Genomic DNA, 13912 nt, shown 5'->3' with positions numbered 1-13912 from the left:
AAAGTAAAACAGCCATAAAGCAATTTGAGTAATAAAAATCATGAAGGAGAAAAATTAACATCACATATGGAGAATTTAATGATGGCCACACATCTTTTTACACTCGTTGGAGAAAGAAGTCTGGGCCAGTTTCCCTCCTGCTGAATCCGGGCTGGTTCCAGTGACTCACTCATAACGAACAGATTATGGCAAAAGTGACACTGATTTTAATAATAATAAATATTTTTGGAGATGTCAAAGATATTTTAATTATATGGGGAATGTTCATGATACAATGTTACAAAAAACAAACTAGTATACAAAAATGTGCATAGACCATAAACCCAGTTTTTCAAATGTTCACATGCACCTCACATTGGTTCAGTTTTCCTTTTTGGCCATGGATGTGTTACAGGCTTACCTCACTCCAAGAAGCTTGGATGACAGTGCTCTTTAACACATCTGTCTGGAACTTTTTGTTTTGCTCAGATTTTTAAATTTTTCTTTTTCTCTTTCAAGTTTTTATTTAAAATCCAGTTAGTTAACATCCGGTGTAATATTAGTTTCCAGTGTACAATTTAGTGGTGCAACACTTACAAACAACACTCGAAGATCATCACAAGTGCCTTCCTTAGTCCCTGTCATCAATTATACCAATCCCCCCCCCAAAACCTCCCCTCTTGTAACAACTGGTTTCCTAATGTTAAGAGTCCATTTCTTGTTATTCCTCTTTTTTTCCCCTTATGTTTGTTTGTTCTATTTCTTAAATCCCACATATGAATGAAATCATACAGTATTGATCTTTCTCTGACTTATTTAGTTTAGCAATAAATATCTCTATCCATGTCACTGCAAATGGCAAGGTTTCATTCTTTTTTATAGCTGAGTAATAATCCATTGTATATAGAGAGTACCTTTTCTTTATAGATTCATCATTCAATGGACATTTGGGGTCTTTCCATAATTTGGCTGATAATGTCGCTATAAATATCAGGGTGCATTTATGTGTTCGAATCTGTATTTTTTAATTTAAATTCAAATTAGTTAACAACAGTGTAGTCTTGGCCTTAGGAGTAAAACCCAGTGATTCATCACTTACATATACCACTCAGTGCTCATTCCAACAAGTGTCTTCCTTAATGCCCATCACCCATTTAGCCATCCCACCACCTACCTCCCCTCCAGCAATCCTCAGATTGTTCTCTGTATTTAAAGTATTTTATGGTTTATTTGGTAGAGACTGTTGAAGCCACCTGGTCCCAGCAGACCCCAGAAGGTGGCCACATCCGCTGCTGCTGGGGCAAGGTCGTTAAGGGTGAAGCCTGGTGCCAGATGTGTGTTGTGATTTTCCATAATCCCTGAAACGCTGCTGCTACTCTGTCTCGTGAACTTTTTCTGGGGTGGGCTGGCACCTCGCCTCAGTCTCGGGGCACCAGCAACAACAGGGTCCAGTGGGCTTTCCTGGGTGCAGCCAATATTCAGCCATTGCTCTTTCAGCCATTACTCAGTGAGACCCTCCCACAGAGGGGTGGACGGGGTCAAAGCCACAGTCCTTCAGAAGTAAGGGGCCAGGGCAAATAGCCACATCTGAGACAAAACTTGGGAGAGAGGTAATGCCTGGGGTCTGGTCACAGAGAGTGAAAAAGTGGGGAGTGGATGAGAGCTGAAGACAGAGGACCTGTGCGCGATTGCTGATCCAGGAGAACAGACTGGGTGGCTGGGTGGCGCCATTTTCACCACTCCCGCGCATGTGCATACACACCAAGGAGCACCACAACAATCCACCCCAGTAGGCTACCAGTGCCATCTAGTGGAGAGCAGAGCTATTACACTGCTTACACAACTTAGCTCTTCAAGAACACAAGTCTCACCACTGGCTTAATATATGGACTATAAAGAGCTACATAGACTGTGTTCGAAGGGGAAATAAAGCAATTTCAGTCCTACTTCAATCTGTTAGCAGGTTCATCTATTCAATTTTCCTTATTTTTCTTTTTACTTTTTCTCTTTCACAATTCTTTTCTTTTTCTTAAATACAGAAAGAGAAAAATTCATTTTTATTTTCAATCTTTATTAAAAATATCTTTCTTTTATTTTTATTACTATATTTTTACCTTTGTGTAAATTTTTTCAAATTCTACTTTATTTCCATCATTTTATTTTAGTCTACTTCAGTGTACTCACTTTTCAAATTTTCAAACAATTTCCTTTTTTTAAATTTTTTTTCTCATTTTCATTTCTTTTTCTTGAATGCAAAACGAGAAAAACTTCATTTTTACTTTAAATTCCTATTAAAAATATTTTTATTTAATTTTCATTACTATATTTTTGCTGTTATGTAAATATTTTCAAGTTCTGTTTTACTTCCATCATTTTATTTTAGTCTGCTTTAGTGTATTCACTTTTTCAAATTTTCAAACGATTTCAATTTTTTCTTTTCTTTTTTTCTCTTTTTTTCTCTTTTTCATTTCTTTTTTCTTAAATACAGAAAACGAAAAAATTCATAATTATTTTTAATTTCTCTTAAAAATATTTTTCTTTAATTTTTTTCTACTATATTCTTTACTTTTGGGTATGTTTTTTCAAATTCTATTTTACCCCCATCATCTCATTTTAGTCTACCTCAGTGAATTCATTTTTTCAAATTCTGAAGTGATTTCCTTTTTTTTCCTCTCCCCCCCTTTTTTTTCTCTAATCTGTCAAAACACTTTCAACACCCAGACCAAAATACACCTAGTATCTAGCATCATCTATTCAGTTTGTGTGTGTGTGTGTGTGTTTTTAATTTTTAATTTTAATATTTTTTAAATTTTAACTTCAGTTTTTCTACCTCATTAATTCCTTTTCCCCCTTTAAAATGACAAAACGAAGGAATTCACCCCAAAAGAAAGAGCACGAAGAAACAACAGCCAGGGATTTAACCAACACAGATACAAGCAAGATGTCTGAACCAGAATTTCGATACACGATAATAAGAATACTAGCTGGAGTTGAAAATAGATTAGAATCCCTTTATGCAGAGATAAAACAAGAGAAAAATAGCCAGATGAAATTAGAAATAACTGAGCTGCAATCATGGATGGATGCAGCGGCAGCAAGGATGGACGAGGCAGAACAGAGCATAGAGGACAAACTTATAGAGAATAACGAAGAGGAAAAAAAGAGGGAGATGAAGGCAAAAGAGCACAATTTAAGAATTAGAGAAATCAGGGACTCATTAAAAAGGAAAAAAATCAGAATCATAGGGGTCCCAGAAGAGGAAGAGAGAGAAATAGGGGTAGACGGGTTATGTGAGCAAATCATAGCAGAAAACTTTCCTAACGTGGGGAAAGACACAGACATCAAAATCCAGGAAGCACAGAGGACCCTCATTAGATTCAACAAAAACCAACTATCAACAAAGCATATCACAGTCAAATTCACAAAATACTCAGGCAAGGAGAGAATCATGAAGCAGCAAGGGAAAAAAAGTCCCTAACCTACAAGGGAAAACAGATCAGGTTTGCAGCAGATGTACCCACAGAAACTTGGCAGGCCATAAAGGAGTGGCAGGATATATTCAGTGTGTTGAATCAGAAAAATGTGCAGCCAAAATTATTTTTCCAGCAAGGCTGTCATTCAAAATCGAAGGAAAGATAAAAAGTTTCCCAGACAAACAAAAATTAAAGGAGTTTGTGACCACTAAACCAGCCCTGCAAGAAATTTTAAGGGGGACTTTCTGAGGGGAGAAAAGATGAAATATATATATATATATATATATATATATATATATATGTACCAAAAGCAACAAAAGCTTAGAAAGGACCAGAAAACATGACGAGAAACTCCAACTCTATAAACATCATAATGGCAGTAAATTCCTATCTTTCAGTACTCACTCTAAATGTCAATGGACTCAATGCTCCGATCAGAAGACATAGGGTAACAGAATGGATAAGAAAACAAGATCCATCTATATCTTGTTTACAAGAGACCCACTTTAGACCTAAAGACATCTTCAGATTGAATGTAAGGGGATGGAGAACCATCTATCATGCTAATCGTCAACAAAAGAAAGCCTGAGTAGCCATAATTATATCAGACAATCTAGACATTAAAAGAAAGACTGTATCAAGAGATGCAGAAGGGCATTATATCATAATCAAGGGGTCTATCCACCAAGAAGACCTAACAGTTGTAAACATTTATGCGCCAAATGTGGAGCACCCAAATATATTAATCAGTTAATCACAAACATAAGGAAACTCATTGATAGTAATACCACAATAGTAAGAGACTTCAACACCCCACTCACAGCAATGGACACATCATCTAATCAAAAAATCAACAAGCAAATAATGGCTGTGAATGACACACTGGACCAGATGGACTTAGCAGATATATTCAGGACATTTCATCGTAGAGCAGGGGAATACACATTACTCTCCAGTGCACATGGAACGTTCTCCAAAATATACCATATACTGGGACACAAATCAGGCCTCAGCAAGTACAAAAAGATCGAGATCATACCATGCATATTTTCAGACGACAATGCTATAAACTCGAAATCAACCACAAGAAAAAATTTGGAAAGGTAACAAATACTTGGAGACTGAAGAATATCCTACTAAAGAACAAATGGGCTTACCAAGAATTTAAAGAGGAAATTTAAAAGTGTATGCAAGCCAATGGAAATGATAACACCACAACCCAAAACCTCTGGGATGAGCAAAGGCAGTCATAAGAGGAAAGTATATAGCAATCCAGGCCTTCCTAAAGAAGGAACAAAGGTCTCAGATACATAACCCAACCTTACACCTTAAAGAGCTGGAAAAAGATCAGCAAATAAAACACAAAAACAGCAGAAGACAGGAAAAAGATTAGAGCAGAAATCAATACTATTGAAACCAAAGAAACTGAACATATCAATGAAACCAGAACCTGGTTCTTTGAAAGAATTAACAAAATTGATAAACCACTAGCCAGCTTGACCAAGAAGAAAAAGAAAGGACCCAAATAACTAAAATCAAGAATGAAAGAGGAGAGATCACAACCAACACAACAGAAATAAAAACAATAAGAGAATATTATGAGCAATGATATGCCAATAACATGAGTAATCTGGAAGAAATGGACAAACTCCTAGAAACATATACACTACCAAAACTGAAACAGGAAAAAATAGAAAATTTGAACAGGCCCATAATCAATAAGGAAATTGAAGTAGTAATCAAAAATCGGCCAAAAAGCAAGAGTCCAGGGCAAGAAGGCTTTCCAGGGGAATTCTACCAAACATTTAAGGAAGAGTTAACACCTATTCTCTTGAAACTGTTCCAAAAAATAGAAATGGAAAGAAAACTTCCAAACTCTTTCTATGAAGCCAGTGTTACCTTGATTCCAAAACCAGACAGAGACCCCACTAAAGGAGAACTATAGACCAATTTCCCTGATGAACATGAATGCAAAAATCCCCAACAAGATATTAGCCAACCGGACCCAACAATACATTAAAAAATTATTCACCACGACCAAGTGGGATTTATACCTGGGATGCAGGGCTGGTTCAATATCCGCAAAACAATTAATGTGATTCATCACATCAATAAAAGAAAGGACAAGAACCATATGATCCTCTCAATAGATGCAGAAAAAGCATTTGACAAAATACAGCATCCTTTCTTGATAAAAACCCTCAAGAAAGTAGGGATAGAGGGATCATACCTCAAGATCATAAAAGCCATATATGAATGACCCAGTGCTAATATCATTCTCAATGGGGAAAAACTGAGAGCTTTCCCCCTAAGTCAGGAACAAGACAGGAATGTCCAATGTCACCACTGTTATTCAACATAGTATTGGAAGTCTTAGCCTCTGCAGTCAGACAACACAAAGAAATAAAAGGCATCCAAATCAGCCACGAGGAGGTCAAACTTTCACTCTTCACAGATGACATGATACTCTATATGGAAAACCCAAAAGCCTCCATCAAAAAACTTCTAGAATTGATTCATGAATTCAGCAAAGTTGCAGAATATAAAATCAATGCACAGAAATCGGTTGCATTCCTATATACCAACAATGAAGCGACAGAAAGAGAAATCAAGGAATTGATCCCATTTACAATTGCACCAAAAAAACATAAAATACCTAGGAATAAATCTAACCAAGGATGTGAAAAATCTATACACAGAACTATAGAAAGCTTATGACAGACACTGAAGAAGACACAAAGAAATGGAAAAAGATTCCACGCTCCTGGATAGTAAGAACACACATTGTTAAAATGTCAGTACTACCCAAAGCAATCTACATATTCAATGCAATCCCTATCAAATAACACCAGCATTCTTCACAGAGCTAGAAAAATAACCCTAAAATTTGTATGGAACCAGAAAAGACCCCGAATAGTCAAAGCAATCTTGAAAAAGAAAACCAAAGCAGGAGGCATCACAATCCCGGACTTCAAGCTATACTACAAAGCTGTAATCTTCAAGAAAGTATGGTACTGGCACAAGAACAGACACTCAGATCAATGGAACAGAATAGAGAACCCAGAAATGGACCCACAAACGTATGGCCAACTAATCTTTGACAAAGCAGAAAAGAATATCCAATGGAATAAAGACAGTCTCTTCAGCAAGTGGTGCTGGGAAAACTGGACAGCGACATGCAGAAGAATGAACCTGGACCACTTTCTTACACCATACACAAAAATAAACTCAAAATGGATGAAAAACCTCAATGTAAGACAGGAAGTCGTCAAGATCCTCGAGGAGAAAGCAGCCAAAAACCTATTTGGCCTTGGCCGCAGCAACTTCTTACTCAACACATGTCTGGAGGCAAGGGAAACAAAAGCAAAAATGAACTATTGGGACCTCATCAAAACAAAAAGTTTCTGCACAGTGAAGGAAACAATCAGCAAAACTAAAAGGCAACTGACAGAATGGGAGAAGATATTTGCAAACAACATATCAGATAAAAGTAATGTCCAAAATCTATAAAGAACTTATGAAACTCAACACCCAAAAAACAAATCATCCAGTGAAGAAATGGGCAAAAGACATAAATAGACACTTCTGCAAGAAAGACATCCAGATGGCCAACCGACACATGAAAAAATGCTCCACATCACTCATTATCAGGGAAATACAAATCAAAACCACCATGAGATACCACCTTATACCTGCCAGAATGGCTAACATTAACAATTCAGGCAACAACAGATGTTGGCGAGGATGCAGAGAAAGAGGATCTCTTTTGCATTGTTGGTGGCAATGCAAGCTGGTGCAGCCACTCTGGAAAATAGTATGGAGTGTCCTCAAAAAACTAAAAATAGAACTACCCTACCACCCAGCAATTGCACTACTAGGCATTTATCCACGGGATACAGGTGTACTGTGTCGAAGGGACACATGCAACCCCATGTTTATAGCAGCAGTATCAACAACAGCCAAAGTATGGAAAGAGCCCAAAAGTCCACCGATGGATGGATGGATAAAGAAGATGTGGGGTAATATATACATCCAAAAAGAATGAAATCTTGCCATTTGCAACTACGTGGATGGAACTAGAGGGTAGTATGCTAAGTGAAATCAGTCAGTCAGAGAAAGACAAATATCACATGACTCACTCATATGAAGACTTTAAGACACATATCAGATGAACACAAGGGAAGGGAAGCAAAAATAACATAAAAACAGGGAGGGGGACAAAACGTAAAAGACTCTTACATATGGAGAACAAACAGAGGGTTACTGGAGGTGTTGTGGGAGGGGGGGATGGGCTAATGGGTTAGGGGCATTAAGAAATCTACTCCTGAAATCATTGTTGCACTATATGCTAACTAACTTGGATATAAATTTACAAAATAAAAAAATAAAAAAATAAAAATGGAAACAAATTAATAAAAAAAGAATAAATGGATTAGAGCACCTTGGTGGAAGAGTTGGTTAAGTGTCCGACTTTACCTCAGGTCATGAACTCCCTGCTAGTGACTTTGAGCCCCACGTGGGGCTCTGTGCTGACAATCAAAGCCTAGAGCCTGCTTCAGATTCTGTCTTTATCTCTCTGCCCCTCCCCTGCTCATGCTCCTTCTCTCTCTCTGTCTCAAATATAAAATTAAAAAACAAAAACAAAAGAATAAATCGTTTAACCAGGATATTAAAGAAGAAATTAAAAAAAAAAAAACAAACAACAACTACACGGAAACAAATGAAAATGAAAACACGACAGACCAAAACATTTGTGATGCAACAAAGGTGGTCATAAAGGGAAGTATATAGTGATACAGGCCTACCTCAAGAAGCAAGAGGAGTCTCAAATACACAACCTAAACTTACAGCCAAAGGGGCTGGAAAAATAATAGCAAACAAAGCCCAAAACCAGAAGAATAAGGGAAATTATAACAGTTGGAACAACCATAAATGACACAGAAAAAAATTAAAAAACAGTAGAACATATCAAAAAACAAACAAATAAACAACCCTAGGAGTAGGTTCTCTGAAAGAATTAACAAAATTGATAAACATACTAGCCAAACTTATCAAAAAGTGAAGAGAAAGGAGCCAAATAAGTAAAATTATGAATGAGAGAGGAGAGATCACAAAATACATCCCAGAAATACAATTATAAGAGAATATTATTTAAAAAGTATATGCCAGCAAATTGGGCACTCTGGAAGAAATGGATAAATTCCTAGAAACATATAAACTAACAAAACTGAAACAGGAAGAAATAGAAAATTTGAACAGACCCATGACCAGAAAGGAAATTGAATCAGTAATCAAAAATCTCCCAACAGACAAGAGTCCACAGGTCAGATGGCTGGACTTAAGTCATGAAAGATAAAAATTAACACTAGGTCTGGAGATCTTATGATGGCCACACATTCTTTTGCACTCCTCCCATAGGAAGTCCTACTTAATCTGGACTGGCTCCAGGGACTCACTCATAACTAACAGATTATGGCACAAGAGATGCTGATTATAAAATACACATAGAAAATAAAAATCTAAATATTAAAAAAAAATATTTAAAAAATGTTTTAAAGTATCACATTTGGATCCATTTCAAATGAAACTCAACCTGCCTTATAACAGTAAACTACAAGCAATAGTAATAAAAATGATGTGGGATTGTTGTAAGGGAAGTCAAAGACACCAATGATGAAACAGAAACACAGCTATGCGTGCATGAAACTTGGTATATAATAAAGCTGCCAGCTCAAATTAGTGAAAAAAGGATAAATTATTTATCTGTGTATGAAGAAACAAAGTTATTCAACACATTAAATTAAAAGGGTATTCAAAATACTTAGTAACCTCCACCAACAAAACAGAAAAGAGTCAGACCCTCCTCTGGAACCAGGCACGGATGGCCCCACTCTGCTGGCAGTATCCCACACCTCATGGATCATGGGGAGGTCTAAGAGACACCATGAGAGTGCCCAGGGTAGCGTTGAGGTGCTAGGGGTCTCAAAGTAGAGGATAGTTACAAAAATAGCAAGATAGTATTTGATATTTGCACTGCTGTGTACATATCAGGGCATACTAACTTCATACCACTCCTGACTCTTGACAAAATAAACCACAACCAGGTTTATATACATCAGTATGAAACATAATGCATGTTTTGAAAATGTTACACAAACAAAAACATATAAACAAAAGTATCTTTGTGATCTAGAGAATATCTATTCATAGAAAAGTAGAGATTTTGACTTGGTCAAATTGAAAAATGTGCATTGAATAATGAACCGCAGACACAAATTGAAAGCTTTATAACAGATTAGCAATATCTAGCCAACAGGAGGCTCTAATATTTAAAATATGCACAGGGATTTTGTCGATATGCACGAAAAATAAAATTAGTGGAAAAAACAGCTGAAGGATATCAAATATAATAAACAGCATGAAAACCAAAAATGGCTAAACATTATATGAACAATGCTTACTTATCAGGAGAAAATCGAATTAAAAATAATAAAATACTATTTTACATCCACCTACTTTTTTTAATGTAGCATGAAATGGTATATGGAATATGAAAAATAAATACACTTTAGGAATTTATAGTGAGATTTTGTAAATATTTTGGGCGACAAATTTGATATTCCTAGTGAAATTAAATATTTTTACATGTTATAACTAAAAAAAAATCACACTCCTACACATTACCTATTTTAGGATTATAATAGAAGTATATAAGGAATTTGACATAACAGTATTTTTTGGTTAAGAATTAATTATAGGTCATTTGGGTATAGATTACTTTAAAAAAAAAAAAAAAAAGAAAAGGCACATAATTGTAATTAAACCGAAATCAAAAAGAATGAAGTGGACTTACAAGAGCAACAGGGACAGTTGTTCATGATTTACTGTTGAGTGAAAAAAAAGAATAACAGATTTATTATCAGATATATTATCCAATATTATTTATAAAATTCAGTCCAAATCATTCTCCCATAGGTGAACATGTAGCCATATAAGCATACTTAAGAATAATTCTAATTATTACATATTTTAAACACACTGTACCTATCACTTTTCTAAAGAGAAGATATTGGGTGAGGTTGAGATATGCAGGAGACAGGGAAATAAAAATAAAGCAAGAGAAGGCCTTTAAAGAAACTGATGCTGACAGCATAGCCCAGAGAACACGGTCAATGCTATTGTACTTGTGTTATATGGTGACGGCTGGTAGCTATACCTGTGGTGAGTGCAGTATAACTTAACTGTATACACTTGTCGAATCACCATGTTGTACACCTGAAACTAACGCAACATTGTGTGTCAACTACAATCAAGTTTTTAAACTGAAACGTAAGAAAGAAAAAACAAACTGATGATGCTACCTCCCATAATTTGAGGATGGGAATAATTCACATGAGGCTCAAAATGAAATAGAAACGACTCCTGTTTCCTAGTATACAGTTGTATACACATCCCATTTGAAAAATCTTCCATTACAGCAAAAATCATGATAGGACTCTCTCTTTTAAAAACACATTGCATTTTCTCAGGAATATTTTTTCCAAGTTACTCTTGCATTCTTATCATTATAACGCCATGATGAAAGTCATTATAAATTTACATCAGTCCATTAAACAGCATGGTTTGGGAGGCACCTATCTGACAATGGGCTGCAGGAAGCCCATTGGAACTTCTGAGTGAGATTATTAGACCCATGGAGGACACCCAGTGTGCCTGTGCAAACGAGTGTGAACGTGGATGGATGGAAGGATGGATGGATGGATGGATGGATGGATATAAGACCCCGAGCCCCAGGAGACTCAGTGCCTACAGGACGCAGTCAGTGTTGGGCTGGATTACCAGAGCTCCTTCCTTTTAGAGAGAAAGAAAAACATTTTCTTCTCCTACCTGCCTGCTTGTCTCCCAGGAGGGCCTTTTAAGCACAGGGAAATGGGGATGGAGAAGTTCCCTGAGGGCAAAGTCCCTGATGCTCTGGAGTTATAACTACACCCAGCTATTTCAGGAACTAGCCGGAACTCCAATATCAGTGGAGCCAGACCCCTGCTCACATCCTCTGTAAGTGAGTCTGGATAGAGGGTGCCTGAGGGGCAGCTATACCAGGAGTAGGCAGAACACTGGGCATGGTGGGGGGAGACATTTCTCTTTAGTCCAGATCTGTGCTCCGTTCCATTCCTGAGTCACTACTGTACAAGTAGTGCGAAAACAGGATAGGAGAGACCGCATGCTGTCTCAGATCAGGAGGCACGTGTGAGAAACTGTACTCTGGAACCTTCCCTTTTGCTGTTCTCTTGCCTTTTTACGTATTTTTCTGGGTGCTTCCAGAGATGCAGAGGGGCAGGAATTTGTCCATAGGAGATGAATGGGGATGGGGGTAGGAAGCCTGGAGAGTGTATCATCTGGCGCTTACTTAGATGATTCGGAGTTTTCAACCGTACACGCTAAAATGTAGTGGCTTTATGGCAAACAATCTGCCCACAAATGCTTGAATCATGGGGGAGGAATTAAATTTAATCTAAATAACATTAGACGTTGAAGACAGAGACCACAACTGGGGTCAGTGGGAGTAAGAAAGTGGTTCCTCAGTTTAAGCTCAATCTAAAGAATCTCTAAAGCTATGCTGTAAAAACAGAAAATTATGCCCAGATGATTACTGAGGTATCTGTCACTGGATGCACACAATGTCCTAAACAATGTTTAGGAGAGATGTTTAAAGTTCTCTGGGAGTCACTGGAGTTCAGTGGTCCCTATAACAACAACAACTAATAATAATAATAATAATAATAATAATAATTAATAATAATAATATAGAAAACAACAATAATAGACACAACATAAAAAGAAACTAAGAAGAAAATTATACTCAGAGCAGTGGAAGCAGGAGTCAGAGTACTAAGTGCAAGAGAAAGAATTATTCCAGATTTCTGGAAGCCTGACCAAGAATTGTATGTGCATGAGGGTGCATGAGAGACAGTCATGTATCTGAGTCCCTACTTGAGCCAGGTTCTGCTCCTTAACCTTTGTGTAGACAAACCATATGTTTATCATATGGTAGCCCTTGGGGTCACAAAACAAAAAACAAAAAGGAAGAAATTTACGAGCACAAATTTAGAGACTCATCTGAAACAAAGTAGTCTCTGAGCAATTTCCCCCTGCTCTGTGTTTCTCCAAAGAAATGACAATTCTATTTTTAAAAACCTGAAAAAAATCAAACATGTATAAATAAATCATGTTACTTCAGTCTTCTATATTGTTTAGTGATGAGAATATCTGAGTAACATGGCACAAATGATAAATAGATAAATTCACATGGGTCTGGATGACCTGCTAGGAATCACAAGACTTACCTAGGTGGAGCAAATTGTTCTAAATTCATGTGTCCTAAACCAGTAGCTAATTTAATCCTAATTTTACAGATCACTAAAAGGAAGCTGTAGAAATATATGACAAAATATGACAGTGCATCAAAATGGCACCATCTCCTTTGAGATTTCAGACTTCCTCCTGAATTGTTTTGTCAGGTCCCCCAGCTGGAAGCTCTGGTTGTCCCTGCCACTCAGCCTCCTCCTCCTCCTGGCTATGGGGGCCAATGGTATTCTCTTGATCACCATTCGGATGGAGGTCTCTCTACATGAGCCCATGTACTACCTGCTCAGCCTCCTCTCCCTACTGGACATTGTGCTTTGCCTCACCGTCATCCCCAAGATTCTGGCCATCTTCTGGTTTGACCTCAAGTCCATCAGCTTCTATGCCTGCTTCCTCCAGATGTACATCATGAATTGCTTCTTTGGCATGGAGCCCTGCACATTCATGGTCATGGCCTATGACCGCTATGTAGCCATCTGCCACCCACTGAGGTACTCATCCATCATCACTGATCATTTTGTAGCCAAGGCTGCCATTTTTATTTTGGCCAGAAATGCACTTCTTACTATGTTCATTCCCATCCTCTCTGCCCGGCTCCATTATTGTGGAAACAATATAATTGAGAACTGTATGTGTGCCAATCTCTCTGTGTCCAAGCTCTCCTGTGATAACATTGGCTTTAACAGAATTTACCATTTAGTTGTGGCCTGGACTCTACTGGGCTCTGACCTCATTCTCATCATCTTCTCCTATACCTTCATCCTACGAGCCGTTCTTAGACTCAAGACAAAAGGGGCAGCTGCCAAAGCTCTGAGCACTTGTGGCTCTCACTTCATCCTCATCCTCTTCTTCAGCACCATCCTGCTGGTTTTTGTTTTTACCCACATTGCCAAGAAAAAAATTTCCCCTGATATCCCTGTCTTACTTAATGTGTTACACCATGTAATTCCTGCAGCTCTCAACCCCATTGTCTATGGGGTACGAACTCAGGAGATTAAAGAGGGGATTAGGAAATTACTGAGGAGGGCAAGAGAGAACAGAAAGTAATCATGCTCTTTCTTGTTTTTTCTCAACCAAGAATTCAAAAACACAATCAG

At 37.4% G+C, this 13912-nt stretch overlaps 1 protein-coding gene across 1 annotated transcript; it reads left to right on the top strand.

Annotated features, from left to right (window-relative positions):
• Positions 1–12839: 12839 nt before the first annotated feature.
• Positions 12840–13871, top strand: LOC125913613 (olfactory receptor 56A3-like). The gene has a single exon (XM_049618848.1). The coding sequence runs from the start codon at positions 12903–12905 to the stop codon at positions 13860–13862; it is 960 nt and encodes a 319-aa protein (XP_049474805.1). The 5' UTR covers positions 12840–12902; the 3' UTR covers positions 13863–13871.
• Positions 13872–13912: the final 41 nt, after the last annotated feature.

This window comes from Panthera uncia, chromosome D1 (assembly GCF_023721935.1).
Source record: "Panthera uncia isolate 11264 chromosome D1, Puncia_PCG_1.0, whole genome shotgun sequence".
NCBI lineage: Eukaryota > Metazoa > Chordata > Mammalia > Carnivora > Felidae > Panthera > Panthera uncia.
Note: the sequence above shows the minus strand (reverse complement) of the source record. Positions and strands in the feature narration are given on the sequence as shown.

Excerpts from the sequence above, each read along its gene's own strand:
- LOC125913613 (XM_049618848.1), top strand. The coding sequence starts at position 12,903 with ATGACAGTGCATCAAAATGGCACCATCTCCTTTGAGATTTCAGACTTC.